The sequence below is a fragment of the Sitophilus oryzae genome, unplaced genomic scaffold, assembly GCF_002938485.1.
Source record: "Sitophilus oryzae breed Bouriz unplaced genomic scaffold, Soryzae_2.0 scaffold_1515_pilon_pilon, whole genome shotgun sequence".
Taxonomy (NCBI): domain Eukaryota; kingdom Metazoa; phylum Arthropoda; class Insecta; order Coleoptera; family Curculionidae; genus Sitophilus; species Sitophilus oryzae.
The window spans coordinates 1,850,806-1,878,723 of record NW_022146187.1 but is presented as its reverse complement, the minus strand read 5'-3'; the positions used below and the strand labels follow the sequence as shown (position 1 = coordinate 1,878,723).

General features: G+C 32.7%; 1 protein-coding gene and 1 long non-coding RNA gene across 2 annotated transcripts; both read left to right on the top strand.

Moving 5' to 3' along the window:
- The first annotated feature begins 13,749 nt into the window (after window positions 1-13,749).
- Window positions 13,750-16,048, top strand: LOC115878501. The gene is made up of 2 exons (XR_004049535.1): window positions 13,750-13,894; window positions 15,022-16,048. It is a non-coding gene; the product is annotated as an uncharacterized LOC115878501 (long non-coding RNA).
- Window positions 16,049-22,976: 6,928 nt separating this feature from the next.
- Window positions 22,977-24,566, top strand: LOC115878509. The gene is made up of 2 exons (XM_030895043.1): window positions 22,977-23,744; window positions 23,901-24,566. Exons 1-2 carry the CDS (start codon window positions 22,977-22,979, stop codon window positions 24,564-24,566), a joined length of 1,434 nt encoding a protein of 477 aa, XP_030750903.1.
- The last annotated feature ends 3,352 nt before the right edge of the window (window positions 24,567-27,918 follow it).

The window sequence follows — 27,918 nt, the reverse complement described above, 5'->3', positions numbered from 1 at the left end:
AATGGTATTTAATCGTCAACCAAAAAAATTAATTCACAAACGATGAAATCGCGAGTGAATTAATTTCTGGAGACGATAATGCAATTTTATCGTCGTGTATAAAACAATATTTTTTTCCATAGCGAGTTACGTTTTAAAAAATATTCAGAAATTATTATTTCAAGGAATTTATTACGAGTAGAAAAGATATTGTGCTGGATTGGCGTTGGTTTCTATGTAATTTGACAAATAAATAAAGCAGTCTCTTTAGTTGTCAGTTTTGAGTCAATATTTTTTAAATCTCTTTCGTGTCCATTGCTGATTGAATTGGAGCCAGAAATGGCTCAAAATGAAATAAGTCAATTACCAACAGATATTCAAGCTGAGGCGACAAACGCCATATCCAAACTATTTCCATTTAAATCCCGGATAACTTATGAAAAGGAATACAAACATTTTCAAAAATGAAAGCAATTAAAAAACGTGCCAGAAGAAATAAAGTTTTTAACCTATCCTCACTGTTAAAGTATCATTTAATCTTGCGGTTAAAGTACTTTTTTATCTACTATTTTTCTACTAGATATAAAGCAATTTTAACAGTTGCTATGGAAAAAACTTATATTCATGAATCTATGCCTTATACAGGGTGTTTCAAAAAACATGTGCCATCTCTCGTGGGGAGGTTCCTCACGTAAAAATATGATCTCATCAAGGAGGTCATATTCGACAAAAAAACAAGAGATAACTTTTAATTGGCATTAAACGGCCCACACAATTTTGATATCAAAAGAAAAAAGTCAGTGGCGCACATTTTTTTTGAAAAATATTCCAGTAATAACCCATATGGCACGTATGAATTTATCGATACTTTTTTAGCACTAAAATATGTAGCACTTATAACTTCAATACAACTTAATAATATTACCCTCAAAGTTTCATTCAAAACGCTAAAAGTACTCGGAAGAGAATTATAATAAATCGAAAGATTATTAAGACTTTAATCTACGACAATGTCATTATGACATATTTAACATTGTCATTTGGATGTCATTATGGCTTTCATAATAGCACTAGTGCTATTATGAATTCATAATAACACGCAAATTTTAAAATAAGGAAAAAGCAAAAAAGGTACCTAAATACGTTTATTTATTGTAAACATTAATTACAATATCAGTACAATTGGTTAAATTGAAAGATGTTCAAAATATGCCAGGAGAACCTTTTCGTTACTACTATTCTTGATTCCTTCCCCTTTACACTAATCTTCAAGTTTTACATAGGCTTGCTCGTACGTTTGTCTTGATTTTTCGGGAAGTAGGGAATCGACAACGTTTTGCGCAATGCCTTCAATATCCGAAGGGACACTTTCAGAATCAGAATCACCCATATTAATATTATTTTTTGCTTTTTGCTAAAACTGAACGTTTAACACAAAATTGAACATCAATAATTGAGTTGTCAGAGTCAAAATGGAAACAATCAACAAGCACGGTTACCACGGCGTCGACTAACATGGGCACCTGATAATTTTGAATTTTAATTTTTATGAGGATATCTCTGATATTTTAAATTAAATCAAATCTCTTTGGTTAGTCCCTCGTGTCGCGTCGTAGACTAAATTTTGAATGACACGCGTTCGATACGAACTTTTTAATGAAACTTGTGTAACTAAGCCATTCATTATGATCGTATCGAACTTGTATCATTAATAACTATAACGCACTGTAGCTACGAAACAAAACAGAATCGAAACTATGTTGATATGAAAAATAAATCTTATTTTTACGTGAGGAATCTCTCCAAGAGAGAGATAACACATGTTTTTTGAAACATCCTGTATAAAGTTTAAATAAGTTTATGCTATATTTTTCTTAATTGTATATGTATTATGTCGTAAATAAGCGACATAAAAATTAATTTCTTTTTTTAAGTGTCAAATGACGGATCTTTTATTTCATCAATAGTTGCAAAAATTATTTTGATTTTAATGATTGATATCTTTGTAATAGTATTAACCCATACAGCACATCAAATCACATTTACGATGTGTTTACATTATTAGATGTAGCAGGGTGACACAATTCCCCCGATGTAAATCTGCTACGTTTACACATTGTAGTTCAACACGTATGCACAAAGGTTAAACGTCCGCCTCACAATGTAGCCATAGTATAGCATTTACGTATACACAAAATAAGGGATACACAGTGTGCCGTAGGATACACAGTGCTTGTGTATTACGTTTAAACTCTGTTTACACATTGCAGTGGTGACTACCGCGTGTATACATATGTATTTTGCTTCGTATATACATCTTGTGCTAGATAAAACTACTTCTTATGAACGAATTTAGGAAATAATACAAGTTTTGATGCCTAACTTATCGTTCTTTTTAAGAAATATTTATTCAATGATACCAATTATATCTTTTTAGAACGAAAATTAGGAAGGCAAAACTTTGTATTTTCCAAAAGTATCTCAATCGTAAGTTCAAGAGAAGTAGCCTTAAAATTGTTCCATTTTTGTTTTGTATAAATGTTTTTGTGTAAATGTATCATATTTCTTCCATAAAATGGACTAAGTGGTTAAAAAATAAAATTCTTATATTTCTTTATATCATGGAACGCAATAGCGCAAATAACACAATAATAATAATTATTTACACTGCAGAAACCAGAAGTAAGAAAACACTGTAAAAGAACAGAATTTGTATCAAAATGCATTAAAAATATAAGTACCTAGTATAACAACATACTAAAATGGTAAACATTGGTATATCGCCACGATTTGGTCGACCTCGTTTAGTCATTTTTATCTCCTCTTTTCCCAAGCAGTTGGTTTGTTAGCATACTCATTCATCGAGCACTCTGTTGGACTTTGTTGTATTTTATTTCCAGATTAACAATCTCACCCTTAAATTTTATTTGAAACTGATTTTTGAATATAAAACATATCTGTATATTGTTCCATCAATAACTTACCGAATATCAGTGTAAGAAGTTCTTTGTAATGTTTAAATCTTTCTATCTCTGGTCCATTTAGATTTTTATTATTTCCAAATTAAAAAAAAATATATTGCAGAGCTAACCTCTTTATAACGAGAATAATTGGAGTTTTCATTCATTGGAGTCAAAATTTGGTAAATTGGGTATCGAGTAAGGGAAGAGTCGCTGCTATAATAATACTCTTAGGAAGGTGTAACAAGGTAATTAAAAACTTGTGCTTACCTTAAAATCTCTTTTAAACTACACACAAACAGAACATTTATATAGAGCTTCCAAATGATAAAACAATAATGGCCGCTAACACATACCACTCCTAGAAAGGAGAAAGGAAAGAGGACACATAAGATACACTTGGTCGGTGTGTCTACGCTGAGGCTATCCGCGCGTGCGCACATCTTCATTTCAATCTAGAATGTAGACACAACAATACACTATTACAAAGTGTCTATATAGATATTTATACTATGTGTATACGTCACATTTTTACAAAGTGTGTACTATAGGCACAACTATGATACGAAGTATCACACATACATATGACTTATACATTGTATGTCTCATATACCGACGTCAGATTTCATCATTTTAATAATTATTTGTTACGTTACAAAAAACTCTTTAGAATCTTGAGTGCATACGGTATAAAACTAGTATATATAAAACACTGTATACTCTGTTTTTTTTCTCAGGTAAGATTTCGACAGACGATGACAGAAGAAAAGCAGATGACGTCCCATACCAATCTATTTATTTTACTAAAAGTTTCTAATTATTTTTAAGTTATCTATGGATGGTCATGCGTCGTGTCTTGTTGTTTTTAACCAGTTTTATTGGTTTATTTAAAAAATGACAGATCGTATTTCAATTTTATTGGTTTGACGGAACGATGAACGATAAACGGACGCCGATGCGTATGAACTCGCCTTTAGATTTTTGTCATTTTTGACGCTTGTCAAAGTCTTGCCAAATTATAGGTTATAATTTTGTGTCAACTTTGTTAAATAACCCTGCGTTTTGGAAGATGATGCATTTTGATTCGTATTATTACGTGTGTTTTGTGTCTTTTGAAGTCAAGTGGAGGAAAAATCGAGTGAAAATTAACTGTAGACCCAGAGCACAGTTTATGGTTAATACTCGCTGCCCAGGCAGAAAGTCTTATACAACCAATGAAGTTGCCATCGATAAAGTTTGTATACAATTTCGTCGTAGATAAGTGCATCTCGTATAAGGTAGAAGGATCAAACTAAACACATACTAAAAACTGGAGTAGCTGTAAAATATCGACATCACACGATAGGCAAATAATGGATTTTAGTACTGCAGAAAAATAATGTCAAAAGGTACTGGTTTAAAAAATTAAGATTAAAGTTAATTAATCAACCTTTAAGGTATAAAATTTGGTAGGAGTTATTATTAATAAAATAGTTTGTTTTATTTACCTATATTTGTTTTATTTATTCCAGTGGAATATTACAAAATTGTATTTGTACATAAGTTATATTGATAAATATAATCATAAATGCGGAGTAGTTTCATAAAGCTTAAAAGTAAATAATAGTTCTTTTTGTATTTTTGGTATGTAGTGTCTTGTTCTTGTTTGTTTTGTATTAACACATACCGTTTTTATTAAATAAAATAACTCGATTACCTTTTTTCAGTTTTATACAGTTTTTTCACAATATTTTGAAGTAATCACTTGTCATCTTGTCAATCAAATTTTAAATATTTCCTGCTATGCGTTCCAGTTGTACCAACTTATTTCTTTGTAAAATAAAATAAACTACTTTGAAATTCAAATGACAGACACATCTATCACTGTCAAGGATCTTCTCGTTGGACAGACTATATCACACAATTCTATCAATATAAACCTGCGTGTATCTCATATGATGTTAGAACTAGATGAACACTTAGGTTCACTTTAACATATTTTGTTTCTCATATGTCTCCCTTGTAGAAACGTAATTTCATTTGGACGTGCTGTATGGGAAGGTACTCTCTGATTTTTATTTAATGGAAAACTATACCAATCGCAAAATATCTTGTACACACAAACTACACTCACATAATAGAAAATTAAAATCTATACAGGAACTCTCTCATCCGAACACATTTTCTCATTTCTTAATCAAACTCCCAGGTACGGTGCACTCCCCTTAACGACAATAATTCCTAATCCGCGCCATATTATATTTCTTATTCACACTACGTTTAAAACTGACCTTATTTCCAATCCTAGACAGTTACAACCATAAAGGAGGTATTAAATTTCGCCTCCCTTGAAACTGAAATTCGTCGGTAATTCTTTATTTTTTATACCTGCACACCACCGTATCTGCCCTTGTTTCTCTATCCGTTGTCGTCGTCATCATGAGAAAATATCATTAGAATTAGAATTAGATTTTTAAGGGTCGTTCGAGATTATGTCACCGAAAGGAAGGGTGGGTTCGGGTAAGTTAAAGGACCCGGGGTGGGTTTTATTTTCTCTGGTCTTTTTTGGTTCACGGTGATCGGTCGAACATAATTGGAAACGGTGAGATTCACATAAATGAAGTGCGGTCTGTGTACGTAGCGTTGTTTGCTTTTAATTATGTTTGGGCTTGGCCGATTTGTCAGGCTGGGAAAGTTCAACAAATTGACTAGTTTTTCTTTAAAGCACTCAATAATCTATTAAAGTTTAGTTTCCCTATCCCGGCACATTATTAGCGGCACTTTTGACCACCCTGTAACTTTGTTGTGGATAAAGCAAGAATATTATTTTTCACTAAACATATGAAGAATATAGCCTACTATAGCTGGCTAGGTTAGCAAAATATCTAGTAATTATTCCTCATAGTTTATGAATTATCACTTTCAAATTTCTTTAATTTAGACATTGACACACTGACACATCATCAAAAATCTAAGGTACTTCTAGATGTGTCACAAACTTCAAATTTTGAACTTTAGGTAGCTTTCAGCTTATAACCAAAAAAAAAAAAAAATCTCGAAATAACGAAATGGATTAAAAGTTACTTACTTACTGCCATTACTCGCTGACGAGTATTTGACACGCATCAGAAGATTGTTACGCAAGGCGTTTTCTTTCATGAGCTTTTCTATGACTAAAAAGCCCGATACGTGATGTTATCTCTCTTCCGCACTCCGGACATTCAAAAATCTCATTACTTTGTTGCCTCTTTACTTTTTGGTTGTCGTTGTTAACTGAGTTTACAATTCTCTTCCATTGCGTTCTATTGTGCGCTGCTTCCCCCCACTAATGCTGCATACTTATCCCTTTTACGTTTTCATAGAAAACATCCTTGTATCTTTTGAGTTGTCCACCCGGTTTCCTCTTACCCTCTACAAGCTCACCGTAAAGAAGAGATTTCGGTAGGCGGTTTTCTTCTCTATACGTGGCCAGCCCATCTTAAGCGAGATTTAGTAATCATGACTTCAGCGCTTCTTGGATTAAAAATTTGTTGTCTACTCACTAGCGGTAACTGATATTCCGGCGAAGGTAATAGCAGAACCGGTCGGTGATAGGGTAGCTTGTAAATTTGGATTTTTATATGAAGGCACCTGTTCCATCTATATAAAATATTATCAGCGTTATATACAGTGTTGCTGGATCATTTGAAAAGTAGCAGCGTCTTTGTTCTTTTCAATGGAATACCCTGTATATTATTACATTTTTGAAAACTTACGTTACTTAAGTTGAAATTTTGGTAATAGCGAAAGTCGAAAACACGTTAGTCGTTATCAAACTAGAATCATCGTTACAAAACTAGAATGAATTCATTTCATATTATCTGACTATATACAATAATTCAAAGTTTATGAATTATTGCTAGTCAAACTTCTTTAATATTATTTTGAATAATATAGAGAAAAAATGGCGCCGAGAGGCACAATATGTTAATAAAAAGTTGGTAGGCAGTTCTTTTAGTCTCAAAGTAAAGGACTTTGACTGATTTTGATTTTATTACAAATTTTGTTGCAAATATTATTCCTAATCTTAAATTGAAAACTGCGTTTCGCTAGCTACTCTAATTTTGGAGTTACGATTTTTTAAAATTTTTAACCCCCTCCCATACCCCCTTACCAACCCCCATCCCCTCCAAAAACTAATGGCCAGATTCTTGGGTGCCACAGTATTTTTCCGCCAAATTTGGTTAAAATCGGTTTAGCGGTTTTTGAGTTATCGTGTTACAGACAGACGGACAGACAGACACCATGAAAATATTTTGTATTTAGGTCATTTATGATCCAAATAACTCAATTTGAGTGAAATTAAAATTTTTTTTTTTGCCGATCTTAATAGCCTACCATACCTGTTATACTATCGAAAAATAAAGTGTAAAAAAATTCCGTAAATAAAATTTCGCAACAAAAATTCTTCCACTATAAAAAGTTGTCAGATCTCATGTAAAACAAAGTCTGTTTATTTTATTTAATTTCTCTTTAAGCACCTATTCAACAATTTTGTTACAAATTGTTAATATCTATGTTAGACATCTTTACTTCTGTAATAATTATAATAACTTGGCAATTGCACAGCACCATAACTATAAAAGAATAATCTACCAGCAAAATAAAACAGTAAATCACAACAATACACCAAAACACGAAATAAATAACATTATATTTTCAGCATAATTATGATGCCTACAAAAATTATCGTTTTTACATTTTTCCTTTTTGTTTGCTTGTGTCTTTTTATATAAAAATTTTGCTAGAGTTAATATTAAGAACATCACAAAAAGTGAATTAGACATATATTCATTTAAATAGCCAATTATAATCTTGAATACATATAAACATTTCCTAGAAAAAATAATTTCCGGTTTTTTCCAAATTGGAAAATTTGTCCAATTTTTTCTTCTTGAAATTTTATGGTGGTCGCTAAACATTTTATTTAAAAAAATTGGCGCTGGGAGGCACGTATAGCCGCCCATACTAAAATATGTTAATGTCTCGAAAACTGCGACTTTGACTGATTTTGATGTTATTACAAACTAGGTTTTTCCCGCGACTACGTTCGCGTTACACCTCGAATAGTTCATGCATTGATTTAAATGATTTACTTTGTATATAGAGCTAGTGAGCCTTACAAATGCCCTATTTAAACTATGTTTTTAAGAGTTTTAGAGCTACTCGTATTTCATATGAAAAGTTATCAATTGTCGATTTTCTGGGTATTATACAGGGCAAGTTTTGAATAAGTGCAAATATTTTCAGGGCTGGTAGATCTCGATAAAAAACATATTTTCTCTTTACCCTGTTTTTCAAGTAACTCTTTCTGAATTACTTTTTAAAAATTTCCAAAAAAAATATTTTTTGCTTGGGAATTTTGGAGAACCACTGCACCTTTTCGGGTTTTTTCTGTCTTGTAAATTTAATCTGCTACCTCCATCTAGTGTTGGCCACATTATCAAGAAATTATGGTTTTCTTAACTAAAAACTAAAAAAAATCCAAAAGGTTTTTCAAAAAATTCCAAATTCTCAAAAAAAATTTCGCGAAAAAACTCATAATCGAGTTTCTGGGGTCAAATATACCTATTACCGCGAAGAATGATTGCACTTATTTAAGACTCGCTCGACAAAAAATCGATATTGTTATTTTTGACTTATTACATATTTTTTACTTAAAATTTATAAAAAGCCGTCAATATTCCAATTTCAAGAGCATTTTTATTCTCTTTAAATATTATTATGTACTTTAGAAAATTCGAAAATTTAAAAACCGTTTTTATTTTTCATCGCCTGTATATGACTTTATGACACACTTTGTATACCAAAAATAAAACTTTTGATTAGAGCCGTCTGAAATAAAAAAAATCTTAATAATTCAGAAGTTATCGAAATCAAAGTATTTCAAGAAGTTCAATTTTGGCCACAAAATGTTTTTGAATTCTTGCTTTTTTAACACTTTTCAATTTTTTCTAACTACTTCCATTGACTGAAACTAATTATGTATGGTTGGATAGAGGGTGGATGGCGATCTTCCAGGGCGGTTTTTTATTTCTTATTTATATATAGATTATTTACGAAATCGAACCAAAGTCAATTTCAAAGAAATTTTGCAAAATCTGAAGAAATAAAATCTCTCCAAAATAATAAACAGTGAAATGATTATTTACCCTCTATAGATAGAACCCCTACCTATGGTCCTATATAAACTGTATTACTAAAATAAATAGTTTTGAAATATGAAGTTTTCAAATCAATATTTGAAATTTTCAATTGTCGCTTTACTTAATATACTCCCTTGATATTTTTTTTTATTTTTCATCTCTTTTTTTGATTTATTAAGAGCACTAATACTCTATTTATAGTTATTTTTTATTCCTTGAAGGATAATTGAAGAAGAAATATTTCATTTATATTATTGATGTGTCACTAAATAAACCCTTGTATAACATTTTATACTGCTAGATATTATAGTAATGCATTTTCGTACAGCAAACTTTCATTCCCTATTCTACTCCCTAAGATTATAAATTTCATAAAATCGCTTTATCCAAATAATTAACTCATGTCTTTTAAACGATCCTTTGTACCAATTTTTATGTGTATAATCCAGAGGTCACCAAGTTTTATATAAATTTTTACTAACTTTACCCATTTAGTTGATGAATTTCAAAAATCTCTTCTAATTCTTTTTGTATAGGATTTCATTCTTCTAGACCACATAGTAAGGAATTTTCATACAACAAATTGTTCCGACATAATTTTACACTCTAAGAGGATGAATTTCCTAAAATCGCTTTGTGTAGCTAATTCACTAATGTCGTTTAAACGAACCGTTGTTCTAATATTTATGTATCTAAAGCTGGCTGAATCCCTAAAATATCTAAAAACTTGATATATAATCTAACTGACAAACCACTGACAATGACAAATAATTTATTTCTGGAGGTGGCTGTGTGTAGGTGTTTTTCAGGAATGTTTTAATATTTAGTCAATTTACACATAAAATGTAATTCTAACTAGCTTGACAAACAATGTCTTCTCTGGGCCGAAATCAACAAACTCCCACATTCAACTGTTTCCAAAGCCTACTACTCCGCTACTCGCCAACATCAGCGGACACGGGGTGCAGGCACGGCGTGAAAAGGACTGCCTATCATAAGGATCATAGGCGTCGATAACAGTATGGATTTTGTTGCAAATATTATTCCTAATCTTAATTTGAAAACCGCATTTCGCTAGCTACTGTAATTTTGGAGTTACGATTTTTTAAAATTTTTAACCCCCTCCTATACCCTCTTATGAACCCCCCACCCCCACCAAAAACTAATGGCCAGATTCTCGGGTGCAACAGTATTTTTGTGCCAAATTTGGTTAAAATCGGTTCAGCGGTTTTTGAGTTATCGTGTTACAGACAGACGGACAGACAGACAGATAGACAGGCACCATGAAAATATTTTGTATTTAGGTGATTTATGATCCAAATAATTCATTTTGAGTGAAATTAAAAAAACTTTTTTTGCCGATCATTTTTATACCTACAAAGTGATACACATTGTTTTAAAAAATGTCTATACCTATGTAAGTAGCGGATTTATCCATACAAAAAATCCTATATGAAAAATAAAATAGATATTTTATTTAAACACTGCTGCGTTAATCCAAACGAAAACTACTTGTCAATTGTTAGGTTTACAGATATACAAATTTGCGTAACAAACAAAAAAATGCTTAACGTTTCGGAAAGTTTATCTCTTTCCGTCGTCAGAAGCAAAAAAATACAAAGAATAAAGAAAAAAACTATTGAAAATATTTAAATTCAACTATTCGTGAACACTTTACTTTTTTAAAACAGATACGTCTACAAAAACCATTGACGTTCTGTTAAAATGACATTATATCAAGTTAAACTTCAAAATTATCAATTATTACCTGATAACAATTACTTAATAAGCTAAAGCCAAAAAGCCCAAACTTTCTGTATGATTATTTTTAATTTTTACGTATGTTATGGTTATTTATGTTATGTTGGTTTTTAAAATCAAAGAAGCGGTTGTCATACATAAGTAACATCTACAGATGCGTGAGCAATACATTTATTTTTATTAGATTGTATTAAAAAAGCCTTTTTTATTTTTCTTTTAGAGGCTATCGCTTCTTTCATTATGGTTTTGGCGTTATTAAAATTTATTCTGTGACCTGTGTCCTATGAATGCTGACAAATCTTAGATTTGTGAAAATCTCCCTTTCTTAAATAATCTTTATGTTCTTTAATTCGAACATTTAAGGGTCTAGATGTTTCACCATGTAAAATTTATGGCATTCACATGGTATTTTTTATATTAAAATTATTATTATTTATTATGTTTATTATGCATATGTTTTAATTTTCAAAATATGTATTATTTTCTTGAATATACAGTGAAATTTAAACTTATTTTCACTCTAAAGTTTTGATTAATTTAAAGAACAATTGCATGCTTTTCACCTCAAGTAAATTTGACATGACATTGCTGTTGTAAAATATACTTACCATAATATTAACAATAGTATCAAGTGATTTTTAAAAAATCACTATTTTTGGATTTAATTTTCTGCACACTTAAATCTTTAAAAATTAAACAATCTTAAATTAATAGTGCTATTTTAACATAAGAACTGGATAGAAGTATTTTTTCAAAACTTATTATACTAAAATAAGTTTGGAATATACAGTGTGACTCAAAAAGAGATGCTGTAATATTTTCCACTATTTTATCTATAACATTCAGAATTTTATATTATGACTAATTTACAGGGTGGATGGTTTTTATACAAAAAAATTATATTTACTATATATTTAATATAGAATCTTATCTTTTTTATTTTCTTGTATTGGTTGTTTATAGTTGCTCCAGATTTTCATACATCTAAATATATTTTTGAATTTATTACTTTTTTGTTACAATAATCTTCTTTTTTCAGATATTACTTCCACAATGGACCAAGACATGGAAAACTTCACATACGAACCAATGTACATTGAAGAGTACATTCCCATTTTTCACATGCCATTATACATACAGGTACTATATGTCATAGCATACCTTGCCGATATTTCAATGGACATCTACCTGATAGTTGCCATCAAAAAATTCAAAACCCTCGAGAATTCTCGATCTTACAAGTACCTTTTTGTCTATGCCATATCAAACTTGTGCTACATGCTATTGGCACAATCCATCGGCATGTTGCTATAAGTGATTACAAAGGGTTTGTATAGTAAAGGCGTTTTCTTTCTTACAAACATAAACTACTTTTGTATGGAAATGGATTTTTACGTTTTTACGTTCATGGCCATCGATTGGTACATTTTTAATTTCTATAAATGCTTCTATGACAATCATTTGAAGGTTTTTAATCGTGGAATCTTCACACTTTTTTTGATACTTCTTTTCAAAACCATAGTAGCTGTTGTTGCATGTCTTGCCAATGGAAATATAGAAGAGAAAATTTATATTTTCCTCGACTCTTTCAGTTTTGTTTCATTTTTTCTATGTTTTATTATTCTAACATTGCTATTAATCACATGGAAACGTAAGACGACTTACAATACCGCCAGAAAACACGAGTATTGTATAATTGTTCCATGGACTTATTTCATGATGGATTTACCATTGAATATAGTAAGTATGTATCCATTTTTCTGGAGTCGGCCATACGGTAATGCTTTATACGACACTATTGAGATATCTGCCGGGATTTTGTCAAATGTTGGACTGGTAGTAGTTGTATTTTTGTTAGGAAAATACGATAAACACTTCAAAATGGCGTACTTAAAGTGTTGCAAGAGAAGATATAAAAACAATAATTTTCAGGATGAAGTTTCCCAAGATGGTAGTGAAGCAAATGGAGTGACATTTAACGGACATGTTGTCAGTTTATAGTTTTGTATTTGTTTAATTATACTTCAGATTCAATAAATCATAACGAAATATTTGTCATTATTTTTATTGCTAGATGTACCGTATGATCGAAAAAAAACGGCGTCCAGTTGGCTGGGAAATGAACATCGATGACATTTCCCATATAAATTTACATATAAAATGACAGCGATTTTCATTCTATAGCCAACGCTGACGCCGTTTTTTCTCGATCATACTGTATTATTATCAGATTTTTTTACATAAGAACTAAAATGGAATAAATAAAATATTATATTTTCAAAATCAGTTATGATCCAGAGTGTATACAAAAATTATAATTTAAAAATTTTTCAGTTTCATTTTTTGTAATATTCTTCGGCCTCAGGATTAATATTAAGAAAATCACAATTGAATTAGGCATACCTATATTCATTCTTTAAGTAGCCAGTTATAATCTTGAATTCATATAAAAATCTCTTAGAAAAAAGAACTTCTGGTTTTTATCTAAATTTTTCCAATTTCTTCTTCTTAAAATTGTACTGGGATTGCTAATTATTTTATTTAACAAAAAATAGCCAAAAATTAGTCCATTCGTCTGAAGCTCTTACAATCTAACAGGATACATTGCTACATATTTATTTATGCAGATACAATTTAGCACATTATTAATATTGTTCTTGTTTACTATAACATTTTTTCATCGTTCCTAAGTTCAAAATCTTATCAATCTTTCGATTAAGCATCCGAATAAATAATATTGTTACATGCTTAATTTAATTTCTTTGAATTTGTTTTGCGCTAATATTATCGTAAAAATGGAAAAGTTTGAGCGATTTGCCTACATAAATTTGTGAACTGCATCAATAGATAAGCCAGTTGATTGCGTATTTTGTCTATAAAGCATCCAGTGACTGTCAGTGTTAAAGTGTAACGATTTTGTGGAAAAGAATTTTGAAGTTTAACTAGAATAAAATGTGAGAATACCACAAGTTCAAATTCATTTAAGCATATCCAGATACCTTTTAAGGACTATCAGTGACTTATAAGAAGGTAAGACTATAATTTAAGAAGGAATATATATAATACAGGGTGCTATACTATACATAACTTTTTATTTTAAAAATATGTATATAATTATTTTCTTTTATATACAGTGTGATTAAAACTTATTTGCACACTAAAGTACGACTTATTTAAGGATCCACTGTGTATTTTTTTCGTAAGTGAATTTGAGATGAATTTTAGTGTTGTAAAAAATACCATAATATATTAAAATTTGTATTAAGTGATTTTCGGAAAACCACTAATTTTGAATTTAATTTTCTGCACAACTAAAGCTTTAAAAAATTATAACATTTTAATTAATAGTGCGGATTTTCTTTAGAATAGATTTTTTTCTCACTCTAGCGCCCATGCTAACACTCAAAATATTTCTATACCTAGCGCCTATTCACACTAACAAAAACACTAGGAGTGAAGACTCTTCTATTCAACCATATGAAGGTACTAATTTTCCTAACCCAAATAACCACTCTCAAAACTTATATTGTTCTAATACAAACCAGGATACTTTTGTCCAACTTTCCATCGCCTTTATTGAAGTCCTTGACAAAAACCATAAGCCTATAAAATGTAAGGCAATTCTCGACAATGGGAGCCAATCCAATTTTATAACTAGGAACTTATTCCAAAAATGAAACTTACCCTTTCAAACTATTAAAATGTTCGTCTCAGGAATAAGCGAAAATTGTACCAATATTTCAAAGCGTACCGAACTAAAAATAAAATCAATACATGGTAGTTTTTCTCTCAATATACCAGCATTGGTAATTAATAAAATAAACTGGTTAGAAATTGTTTTTTCGAAATAAATATACTAAAATAAGATTGAATATACAGTTTGACTCAAAAATAGATGCTCTATGATATTCCACTAATTTATTTATTAACATTAAGTATTTTATATAATGAATAATTTACAGGGTGGATAGTTTTAATACAAAAAACTGATGTTTAGCTAATAAAATCAATAGAAAACTTAATAGGTATAAAACTAGGTATAAAATCTTATTTTTTCTATTTTGTTATACAGGTTGTTTATAATTACTCTAGATTTTGAATATCTAAGTATATTTTTGAATTTAATACTTTTTTTTGTTACAATCTTCTTTTTTCAGATATTACTGTCACAATGGACCATGACTTGGAAAACTTTACATACGAACCAATGTACATTGAAGAGTACGTTCCCATTTTTCACATGTCATTTTACATAGAGGTACTATATGTCATAGCCTTCCTAGCCGATCTTTCAATGACCATCTACCTGATAGTTGTCATCAAAAAATTCAAAACCCTCGAAAATTCACGATCTTACAAGTACCTTTTTGCCTATGCCATTTCAAACTTGTGCTACATTCTATTGTCACAAACTATAGGCATGTTCCTACAAGTGATTACAAATGGTTTGACAAGTAGGGGCATGTTTATTCTTGCAAACATAGACAACTGTTGTATGGAATTAGGTTTTTACGTTCTAACTTTCATGGCCATCGACTGGTACGTTTTTAACTACTATAAATGCTTCTATGACAATCATTTGAAGGTTTTAATCATGGAGTTTTAACATTATTTTTGATATTGCTTTTCAAAAGCGTATTAGCTGTTATTGTATGTTTTCCTAATGATGATATGGAAGGGACATTGATGTTTTATATTTTCCTAGACAGTTTCAGTTTAGTTTCATTTTATCTATGCTTTATCATGCTAACATTTCTATTTATCAAATGGAAACGTAAGGCGACTTCCAATATTACCAGAAAATACGAATATTCTATAATTATTCCTTGGACTTATTTTATGATGTCTTCACCAATGAATATAGTTAATATTTATCCTATTTTTTGGAGTCCTCCCTACGGTAATGCTTTATACGACACTATTGACATGTCTGCGGGGATTTTGTCAAACATGGCACTGGTAGTAATTGTGTTTTTGTTAGGAAAATACGATAAACATTTCAAAATGGCGTACTTAAAGTGTTGCAAGAGAAGATATAAAAACAATAATTTTCAGGATGAAGTTTCTGAAGATGGTAGTGAAGAAAATGGAGTGACTTATGACGGACATGTTGTCAATTTATAGTTTTGTTTTCGTTTAATTATACTTCAGATTCAATAAATCATAATGAAATATTTGTCATTATTTTTACTGCTAGATGTATTACTATCCAATTTTTTTACATACGAACTAAAATGGAATAAATAAAATATTATATTTTCAACATCAGTTATGATCCAGAGTGTATAGAAAAATTATAATTTTAAAAATTTTCAGTTTTCCTCTTTTTAATATTCTTCAGTCTCAAAATTAATATTAGAAAAATCACAAAAAGTGAATTGGGTATATATCCAATTCATCCTTTAAATAGTCGCTTATAATCTATACTAATATATAAAACCCTTAAGTGACTGACATACTGATTAATCACGATGCTGCTCAAACCACTCAACGTAAGAAGCTCAATTTTGGTATACAGGTTGATTCTAAGGTGTAAACGTTCGATAAGAAGGGATTTTTCGAAATTCCAGTTCCAAGAGGGTGAAACCACCCCTCAAATATGACAATATTTTTTATTTAAAAAACAGTCAAGTTTCCGAAAAAACGCTTAAACACGTATATTTTATTTTGTTTTTTACATATTTTAAGATTTTTTAAAAATGTATACAGGGTGTTTCGAAAAATCTGGTCATTGATTAATCACGATCCTGCTTAAAGCGCTTGACGTAAAAAGCTGATTTTTGGAAAACAGATTGACTTTAGGGTGTAGAGGTTCGATAAGAAGGGATTTTTCGAAACTCGAATTCTAAGGGGGTGAAACTATCCCTCAAATATTAAAATATTTTTTATTTAAAAACCGGTGAGTTTTTCGGAGAAACTCTTAAACAGGTATATTTTATTTTGTTGTTTTACATTCATAAAATATGACCATTGAGTAATCACGATTCTGCTTAAACTGCTTGACGTTTAAAGCTGATTTTTGGCAAACGGATTGACTATGAGGTATAGAGGTTCGATAAGGAGGGGTTTCTCGAATCCAAGAGGGTGAAAACGCCCCTCAAATATTACAATATTTGTTATTTAAAAAACGGTTAGTATTTCGGGAAAACGCTTGGACAAGCATAATTTATTTGGTTTTTTATATATTTTGAAATTTTTTAAAAAATCATACAGGGTGTTCCAAAAAGTTGGGTAATTTCTTAACCACGATTCTGCTTAAACTGCTTGACGTAAAAAGCTTATTTTTAGCAAACGGATTTTTCGAAAGTCAAATTCCGAGAGATGAAACTACCCCTCAAATATTACCAAGTTATATAATAATATCGCCTTATTGTTTTTTTCTCATGCTGACATAAATGTGAGAAAATGTTATCCAGTTTGTATGTTAATGGAAATTCTTCTTTAATCATCTGTAATGTCTCTTCATTAATCGACTTATTATAATAAAATTCAGAATTGTACATATTGAAATATTATCTGACATTGGTTAAAAATGACGAAATAAATTAAGCGAATAATTAACTTTAAAATTGTGCATTTTAAAATAAAAAAAATCTCTCATAAACAGATTACTTTTGCAATTTTATACATTTATGTAAATTTTAGATCTCGTATGTTAAAACAACAAAATGGGAATAAATAAATGATCCATAGTAAAAAACGCAAATGGTAAACTGTTAGGAAACTGAAACATGTTATTATATTATCGATATATTTTGTACGTAACAAATATTTAATATTGAATTGAAAGTGTATTTACTGTAATTGTGAAATTAAATAGGAATATTTCCGTTATTTTATCAGCTGTATTAAAAAATCGTTTATTATGAAATACATATATGTACATGGAATATCGTTCAATTTAATTTCAATATTTGATATTCTTAAAATAGAAATTAATAAGTGTCAATGTGTTATAAACGAGAGTATTTGGTGAAGATAGTATACCCACTATCTACATTAGGTTAAGGCAAAATATTTTTACATAATATTTAACTTTTTTTAATTTTTGATGGTGACTTTTGAGATATTTTATTTACCAAAATAAAGCTGTTTTTAACTAAAACTGTGGCTAAAATATGGGTTTCTGTAAATACTCACCGGCACGTAAAGTATTGTATATTTTGTTCTAGTGAGCCGATTTTGATGATTTTTTAAGCAACTTGTGAGGAGGATGGGGTCTGCTGGTTTCCTAAGCTAAAAAATGAAATTAAGATGCACCAGTGTAATGCAGCATCTCTTCCGGATAAAAAGCATTTATGGGTGGAGACAAGACATCACTACTACTATTATTATTTTGCAAAAGCCTCGACCTCTGTCTGTAAAATGTAGATGAATGTCTAAATGCCTTTTTAGTGTTTTTTTAGGCATAATAAAAAAATTAAGTTACGCAAATGCTACTTAATGGGTTGTATTTACGGACGTAAAAAGATATACGTAAATTAGGTTATAAATATGAACATAAAATACAACAAAATATAATTGGACGTTACTTTAGGGATTATCAGTGAGACGTATCCTATTCGGACAAAGGGTACACGTCGGGCTAGTTCAAGTATATGTACGTCGTGCAAGCCAACGTGGGAATGACGTTGGGAAATTAATAAAAAATGGTACGTTGTTATTTTGTACGTCGACAGATCGTTGGATTTACCGACTCGGATCCAACGACGTCGCTTTTAATAGGAAAGCGACGTTACCGGTGGTATCACCAGCACCTGATCTAAATTTGCACAAAGTCTGACGTCGCTTCAGGTCAGATTTAGTTCGAAGTCAGATAGATGCTACTTGGGAAAATGTTGATATTTCGCGAAAGTTTTAAACACTCTGTGGAGTACATTAATAAAGCAAAGAATTTAAAAATAATTTTATCATCTAAGTGTATCATTTCTCGATAGCTTATTTTTTTATTCATCTCAATAGCTTTATTTTTAGCCGACCATACCAACAGGTATGGTAGGCTATTAAGATCGGCAAAAGAAAGTTTTTTAATTTCACTCAAAATGAGTTATTTGGGTCATAAATAACCTAAGTACAAAATATTTTCATGGTGTCTGTCTGTCTGTCCGTCTGTAACACGATAACTCAATAACCGCTAAACCGGTTTTAACCAAATTTGGCACAAAAATACTGTGGCACCCGAGAATCTAGCCATTAGTTTTTGGTGGGGGTAGGGGGTTGATAAGGGGGTATGGGAGGGGGTTAAACATTTTAAAAAATCGTAACTCCAAAATTACAGTAACTAGCGAAACGCGGTTTTCAATTTAAGATTAGGAATAATGTTTGCAACAAAATTTGTAATAACATCAAAATCAGTCAAAGTCGCTGTTTTTGAGATAAAAAAAAGTTGGAAAAATTCCTTAAAAAAAAGAACTGCCTACCAACTTTTTATTAACATATTTTAGTATGGGCGGATATACGTGCCTCCCGGCGATTTTTTTTTGAGATAATCTTTTTCAAAAAATATGTTGAGCGAAAATATAACATTAAAAGAAACAACAAAAAACAAGCTTTGAAATTTCTAAATTTCTTACATCCACTAAGAAATCAGCCGAAATATTTCAATATTTTTGTAAATTTGATACCGACTTAAAACAAATTCTAACCAAGACCTATCTGACCAAATTGCATTTTCACCCTTCCAATCCACCTGAAGTTCAAAACCGTTTCAGCTCAAAAAGGGCTCAACCAGCTTATATAAATATTGAAATACCTATGCCGTCATATATTTGCATAAATAGCACGCTTACGTGGCGTAATAATATTCACTTGCTTTAAGGTTGGCGGGTATGATGACGTCCCTTTGGGTAAACAAATAGTAAAGAAGAACGCTTATTATAGTGTTAATAAGTCGGTGAGGTCGTGGTAAGTCCACGCGGTGTTGAAAGAGCTGTAGGTGATGTTTGGAGATAAAGCTCGTTGAAAGTGATGGGAAAATTGCAATTCAAAAATATGGAAGAGCGGATTTGTAAGGTGGTTATTAACTGTAATTAGGATTGAGTAAATAGTACTTTGGTTGAAGTTGAATTGATTTTCGTAACAACACATCCAGCAAATGAATTATACACTGGATAAGACAGATCTGTCATGTATAATTCATTATCTGTTTTCACAATATAAAGAGCAAAGAATCCTGTTTTAATTTTTGAAGAAATTCTAGGGAAACTAAAAGAAGTCTTTATATATTTTTAAGGTGTGTAGTAGCTTCAATGTCACTGTTGTTTTTAATTGTTTCTTTTTATTGGTGTCTGACATTTATTATATTTTATGGATATCATAGTTGAACTGAATCGAATCTATAACCATTTCATCAATTTCAAGTAATTTTTGGCTGGAATTTTTTTTTTTTTTTAAATAAATAATTTTTAAAAAAGCTTTTCTCCTTAGATTTTTAACCCTCGTTAGGTTTTTTAAGATCAGGAAAAGAAACAAACGGAAGCTACTAAAGTTATAATAACTAATAATATAATAGTTATTAAAATTAAACTAATAATATAATAGTTATTCATGTCATAATATAAAAATCCATTAAGAAATTAGAAAGAATATTTCAATTTTTGTAAATTTGATACCGATTTATGCCAAATCAATGAAAGAAAATATTCTATTTATCTTAACAAAAACGGAATCGACCAAATTGCCACCTGAAGTCCAAAACCGGTTTGCATTTATGCATAAGCGTTTCAGCGTACTTTCTTGAAAGGGCTCAACCAGCTTATTTAAATATCGAAATACGCCATCATATATTTGTATAAATAGCAAGTGGCATAATAATATTAACTCACTTTAAGGTCGACGGGCATGAAGACGTCCCTTTGGGTAAAGAAATGGTAAAGAAGAACGCTTATTATAGTGTTAACAAATTTGGTGAGGTCGTGGCAGGTCCGCCCGGTGTTGAAAGAGCTGTAGGTGATATTTGGAGATGATGTTCGTTGAAGGTGATGGAACAATTGCAATTCAAAAATATGGAAGAACTGATTTGTAAGGTGTTATTAATTGTAATTAGGATTGTGTAAATAGTAGTTTGGTTGAAGATGAATTGATTACTACAACAAATTCAGCAAATGAATTATATATTGGACAAGACAGTTCTGCAATGTATACCTAATTCATTATCTTTTTTCACAATATATTGTTAAACAGTAAAGAATCATATTCTAATTTTTGTTGAAATTCAGGAAAAACCAAAGCAAACCAAAGCAACTCTTATTATATTTGTAACGTGAGTAGTAGCTTCAATGTCACTGTTGCTTCTAATTGTTTCTTTTTATTGGTATCTGATATTTATTATATTTTATGGATATCATATTTGAACTGAATCGAATCATAACCACATTTAATCGAATTTTCAAGTAATTCTTGGCTGGCATTTTTTTCAAATAATGAAAGACTTTTAACGCACAATAGGTTTTTAAGAGGAGGAAAAGAAAAAAATGGAGTATACTAAAATTAGAATAATGTAATGGTTATGAAGAAGCAAATCCTTATTCATGTCATATAAAGTTCCATTAAAAAATTACACAAAATATCTCAATATTTTTGTTTCATACCGATTTATGCTAAATTAATGAAAAAGGTGGTCGAATGCTGGTAAAGGATCTCGAGGGGTCTGCCTAATGCCGAGTTGGGTAGGCCACACAAATCTCGAGAAATGTCTACTGAATCTAAAAGCTCTGCCAGTAAGTCCTATTTCCTACGTCCCCGAAGGTTCACGAGAACTGCGTGACCACTGGAAATGTATGGCAGTCAATGGATGCCTGCAACTAACAGGAATAGGGCGATGGCGAATCTCCGGCGCCACAAAACCGGAACCCCTCGGCTAAGGCTGAGTATCCCGACAGAAAGACCTCTGGTCCTCCAGGTTGGGGGTTGGAGCGACGGGCTAGCACCCTGTCATCCGGAAAATAATTACCTTGCTAAAAATTTCGACCAAAAGCCTCGGAACCAGGACGGATGAAGTCCTTTTCCGTTGAAACTAGCCACGTGGAATGTGCAAGGTATAAGGACCAAACAACAAGAAGTGTTTAGTGAAATAAATAAAATGAAGATCGACATTTGTGTGCTAACGGAGACCAAAAAGAAAGGCAAAGGAACGGAGACCGTGGGAGAGTACATCCACATATTTAGTGGTGTAAACAAGGAAACTAGGGCAAAAAGAGGCGTTTCGGTAGCTATACACAAAAGACTAAAAAACAACATAAAAAGCTGGGACGAAATAGACGAACAAATTATAAGTCGAAATACACAAAAACCACCGACGAATGATAATAATAGGAGTATATGCCCCTAGCGACGATGTGGATCCTTTAACAAAAGATATGTTTTTCAATACACTAACGCACATAATATCCTACATTAAACACGATAAAGAACTATTCTTACTGGGAGACTTCAACTCAAGAACGGGAACAGAAACCAAGCCCAGTGGTGGGGCAGTACGGAGAGAGGTCAACCAACGACAATGGTCTCAGGCTAAGAGGCATGTGCGAAAGCCTAAATTTAAAAATTATGAACGTCTTCTTCCCTCATAGAGACATTCATAAGTTTACGTGGACTCAACCAACTCGCCAGCTACGCTCCATAATTGACTATCTGATACAGCGACAAAACTCAAAACTAAAAACCATTGACGTAAGGGCTTACCGTGGAGCAGAATGTGGATCGGACCATCATTTGGTGGTATCAAAAACAGTAGTAGAGTACAGAAATATGTACACTGTAGTAGATAGAACTATACACGACAGATACGTACAAGTAAAAACCAAAAAATACAATTTAGAAAGTTTTATGCAAGAGTCGACACGATTTCTGTACAAACTAAGACTAGCCAATAAACTAGCATATATAAGAAGGGACAACGTAAACGCTGAAACGTTGTATGAACAAACAAAACAATGCATTCACGAAGCAGCTGAAGAAGCTTTAGGGCAACAAGATAAGCAATCGACGGAAAAACCAGAATGGTGATCTGAAAACTTAAAAAAACTTATAGAAGAAAAAAAAGCGATCCTACCAGAAATGGCTTAGTACCCACAGCGACCACGACAGAGAAGAATATGCAAGATTAAATAGAATGGTTAAACGCGAAGTAGCTAAAAGCAAAAACAAAATGTGGGAAACCAAATGTGAGAGAGTGGAAATATATATGGGAGGTACAAGAGTGTCAGAAGCGTGGAAGACAATAAGGAACCTTGGAAGAGACGAAAAGCAAAACAGTAAACTAGAACTTATAAGCATAGAAAAGTGGGAAGACCATTACAAACAATTACTGACAGAAAACAGGATAGAATTCAAACTAGAAGTGCCAGATTTGAAAAACGCAAAAGATATAGATGTAAATGAAATAAGTGTAAACGAGATAAAGAAAGCATTGAAGAATTCAAAAAATGGAAAAGCTGCGGGGCCGGGAAACATTTTCATTGAGCTAATAAAGCAGGGACCCGATATATTATTGGAAATACTAGCTGATATCTTCAACAGATGCCTGATAAAAAACGAAAACATTCCTGAAGACTGGAACCTGGCGTACATCAGCTCTATCTTTAAGAAAGGAGACAAAAAAAGATGTAGCAACTACAGAGGCATTAGTTTGACAAGCTCAATGGGAAGGTTGTATGGCAGAATATTAAAAGAGAGAGTAGAAGAGAGCTTTGAAGAAATAGAAGAACAAGGTGGTTTCCGCGCTGGGCGTTCTTGTACAGACAACATATTTGTGTTACAACAAATAATTGAAAAAAGGAGAGCTCGAAATTTGGACACGCATCTGGTATTTATAGATTTAGAGAAAGCCTATGACACGGTGCCTTTGAAGAAATTATTTGAAATCTTGGTTGAGGCAAATGTGAGTAAAACATATATTAATGCAATCTGGAATATGTACAAAAATTCAAAAAGTATGATCAGACAGGGGAAGTTCCTATCGGAATCCTTCCTGACATCTAAAGGACTTAGACAGGGGTGCAGTTTATCACCTACCTTATTTAAAATATATATACAGGAGGCATTGAAAAACTGGAGAAGGAAGAGTAGAGCTATGGGAATAGAGATTGACAACCACTGTCTATCGACCTTGTTCTTTGCAGACGACCAAGTTATTGTTGCAGGTTGTGAGGAGGATGCCGACTATATGTTGAGGAAACTTGATGAAGAATACGACAGATGGGGACTCAATATCAACCTCACAAAAACCGAATACCTGAAAGTAGGAGAAGAACAAACTGAAGATCCTAAACTACACATACATGAAATTAAAAGATGTAGCGAATATAAATATTTAGGAAGTATTATATCTGAAGAAGAGAACTCCAAGAAAGATATACATAGTAGAGTTCAACAAGGTAAGAAAGTAATCGGTCTTTTAAACCCTCTCCTGTGGTCAAATAAAACATCCATCCAAACAAAGATAAGGATTTACAAAGCAATCGTAGATCCAATTTTAACATACGGTGCCGAATGCTGGCAATTTACAGCAAAAGAAAGAAGGATGGTCGAGTCAGTGGAGATGGACTTTCTCAGAAGAGCATGTCGCATATTAAGGATGGAACACATTAGAAATGAGGAGATCAGGCAAAGAACAAGGCGAATATATACCAGCACCGACAACATCGAATCGAGACAGCTACTATGGTATGGGCACGTAAAAAGAGTGGGATGGGAAAGATGACCAAAAAGGGCAATGGAGTATCATCCCCAAAGCAGAAGGAAAAGAGGAAGACCTACAACTACGTGGTTAGATGGAGTAGACCAGTACATGAGAGACAGAGCTATTAACCAGGAAGAATGGCAAAATCGAGCAATATGGAGGTCGAAATGCGGGATGCGGCAGAAGCTGTAGGACCCCCGCTTTATGTATGTATGTAATGAACAAAAATATCTTAACCAAGACGGAATCGACCAAATTGCATTTTCGTCCTTCCAATCCACCTGAAGTCCAAAACCGTTTTGCATTTAAGCATAAGCGTTTCAGCGTGCTTGAATTGTTCTTGAAAAGGCTTATCCAGCTTATTTAAATATCGAAATACGCCGTCATATATTTGCATAAATAGCATGCTTACGTGGCATAATAATATTCACTTGTTTTAAGGTCGACGGGCATGCAGACGTCCCTTTGGGTAAACAAATGGCAAAGAAGAACGCTTATTATAGTGTTAATAAGTCGGTGAGGTCGTGACAGGGCCACGCGGTGTTGAAAGACCTCTAGGTGATGTTTGGAGATGAAGCTCGCTGAAGGTGATGAGAAAATTGCAAATCAAAAATAGTAAAGAACGGATTTGTAGTTTGTAATTAACTGTAATTAGGATTGAGTAAATAGTATTTCTGTTGAGTTGAATTGATTTGCATAAAAACACATCCAGCAAATGAATTATATACTGGACAAGACAGGTCTGTAACGTATAATTCATTACCTTTCTTCACAATATATTGTTAAAGAGTAAAGAATCATATTTTAATTTTTGATGAAATTATTGAGTAACTATAAAACAAGTCTACTTATATTTGTAAGGTGTGTAGTAGCTTCAATGTCACTGTTGTTTTTAATTCTTTCTTTTTATTTGTGCCTGACATTAATATTTTATTGAACTGAATCGAATCCATAACCATTTTATCGAGTTTTCAAGTAATTCTTGGCTGAAATTTTTTCAAATAAAGAATCATTAAAGAAATATTCTTAGCTTAGATTTTTAACACACAATGGGTTTTTAATATCAGGAAAAGAAACAAACGGAGGCTAGTAAACTTATAGAATAATATAATTGTTATTAAGAAATTAGACAAAACATCTCAATATTTTTGTAAATTTGATGTCGATTTAGGCCAAATAAATGAAAAAAACTATTATATTTTTCTTAACCAAGTCGGAATCGACCAAAATGCCTTTTTGCCCTTCCAATCTACCTGAAGTCCAAAACTGTTTTGCACTTATGCATAAGCGTTTCAGCGTGCTTTCTTGAAAGGGCTCAACGAACTTATTTAAATATCAAAATACCTCGTCATATATTTGCATAAATAGCACGCTTTCGTGGCGTAATAATATTCACTTACTTTAAGGTACACAGGCATGAAGACGTCCCTTTGGGTAAACAAATGTAAAGAAGAATGCTTATTATAGTGTTAATAATTCGGTGAGGTCGTGGCAGGTCCACGCGGTGTTGAAAGAGCTGCAGGTGATGTTTGGAGACGAAGCTCGTTGAAGGTGATGAGAAAATTGCAATTCAAAAATATGGAAGAGCGGATTTGTAAGGTGTTATTAACTGTAATTAGGATTGGGTAAATAGTACTTTGGTTGAAGACGAATTGATTTTCGTAAAAACCCACCCAGCAAATGAATTATATTCTGGAGAAGATAGATCTGCCAATATATAATTCATTAACTTTTTTCACAATATATTGTCTTCTTCTTATATTTGTAACGTGTGTAGTAGTTTCAATATCACTGCTGTTTTTAATTGTTTCTTTTTATTGGCATCTGACGTTTATTATATTTTATGAATATCATTTTTTTTTATAGATGGGAAACACCTTTAGGGCCGGAGTGTGGGGATCTCCCTCTCTACTCTACCCAGAGGGCCTACCCACTAAAAACTCATCTTTGTCAAACCTCAGTTTCTGTCTCGGAACCGCCCGGGGCATTACTTCAAGACAGAGGGTTGTCTTATGTGTGCATCCTATGTATTAATCGTTGCGCCAACTCTTCCTGAAATTTGGTTTTCATAATAACCCTAAGCATTTGCGCAACCGCTATGCTCTTCTCTTGGTCTTCACCCATAAGTGCCCCGACGTTATCCAGCGTGACCTTGGTGCCGCACCTTGCCTCTGCCACGTCCCTAAATTCCCTCCATCTTTCACACTCGAATAGAGTGTGCGCAGGAGTATCCTGCTCCTGGCAGTATACACAGCGATCGCTATCTCTTTTGCCCATCCTTTTCAGGTATGTGCCAAAACACCCATGACCTGTAATAGCTTGAGTAAGAAAGCGGTCTACCTCCACCCATCCATTCTTGTGCCACTCCGCCACATTTTCAATAAATTGCTTTGCCCAGCCATCATATCTCTGCCAATCCTCCTGCCATTTCATCAAGATGTTTTCTCTTACTTGCAACCTATGTTCCTTGCCCAGCCTGTAGGTGTCGCATCTTTCCTCTACCTGGTGTACAATGGGCATGACACCAGCCAATGCCAGTACTGCCGTTGTCGGCGCAGTGCGGTAGGCGCTCGTAATACGTAAGGTCAATTTCCTAATCATAGATTGCAGCATGTTTTGATAGTGTTGATATTGTATAGCTCTTCTCCAAATTGGAGCGGCATACAATATCATAGAAGTCACGGCCGATGCCATCGTCCTCCTCTTCATAGCTCTAGGCCCGCCAACATTGGGCATTACCCGCGACAGGGTGTTAGTTGCACGTGTGGCCTTTTCCACTATTCTGCGGACGTGGGTGGTCATACGCAGACCGCTGTCCAACCACACTCCCATGTACTTTACAGCTTTGCAGGGCATAATAGTCACTCCCATGATATCAGCGCTCCAGCCTTCTAATTTCCGCTGTCCCACCAAAGCAAGCATCTCCGTCTTCTGTTTTTCTAAGCTGATACCCATGCTATCCAGCTTGTTGCCGATTATCAGCGCCGCAGTCTCCACTCTTATTTGCAACATATTGGACGTTGAGGCTGTGATCAGGACTGCCAGTTCATCTGCGTAAGCAAGAATCTCGCACCCAGTTCCTATGTCCAACCTCAGCACCTGGTCATAGAAGACGTTCCACAGCATCGGGCCAAGTACTGATCCCTGAGGAACCCCGCAACTCATTTTATAGGTTTGGCCGTCCTCCGCCTCTATTTTCCTGCATGATAAGTAGGACTGGATAACCCTAATTAGGTACCTGCTGATGCCCATTGACTTCAATTGGTCTATAATACCCCGCCAGGGAGCAGAGTTAAATGCGTTTTTCACATCCAACGTGAGAAGGGCTACGTATCCCCTACTCTTCCAGCTGCGTTGCCTTATCAGGTCCTTG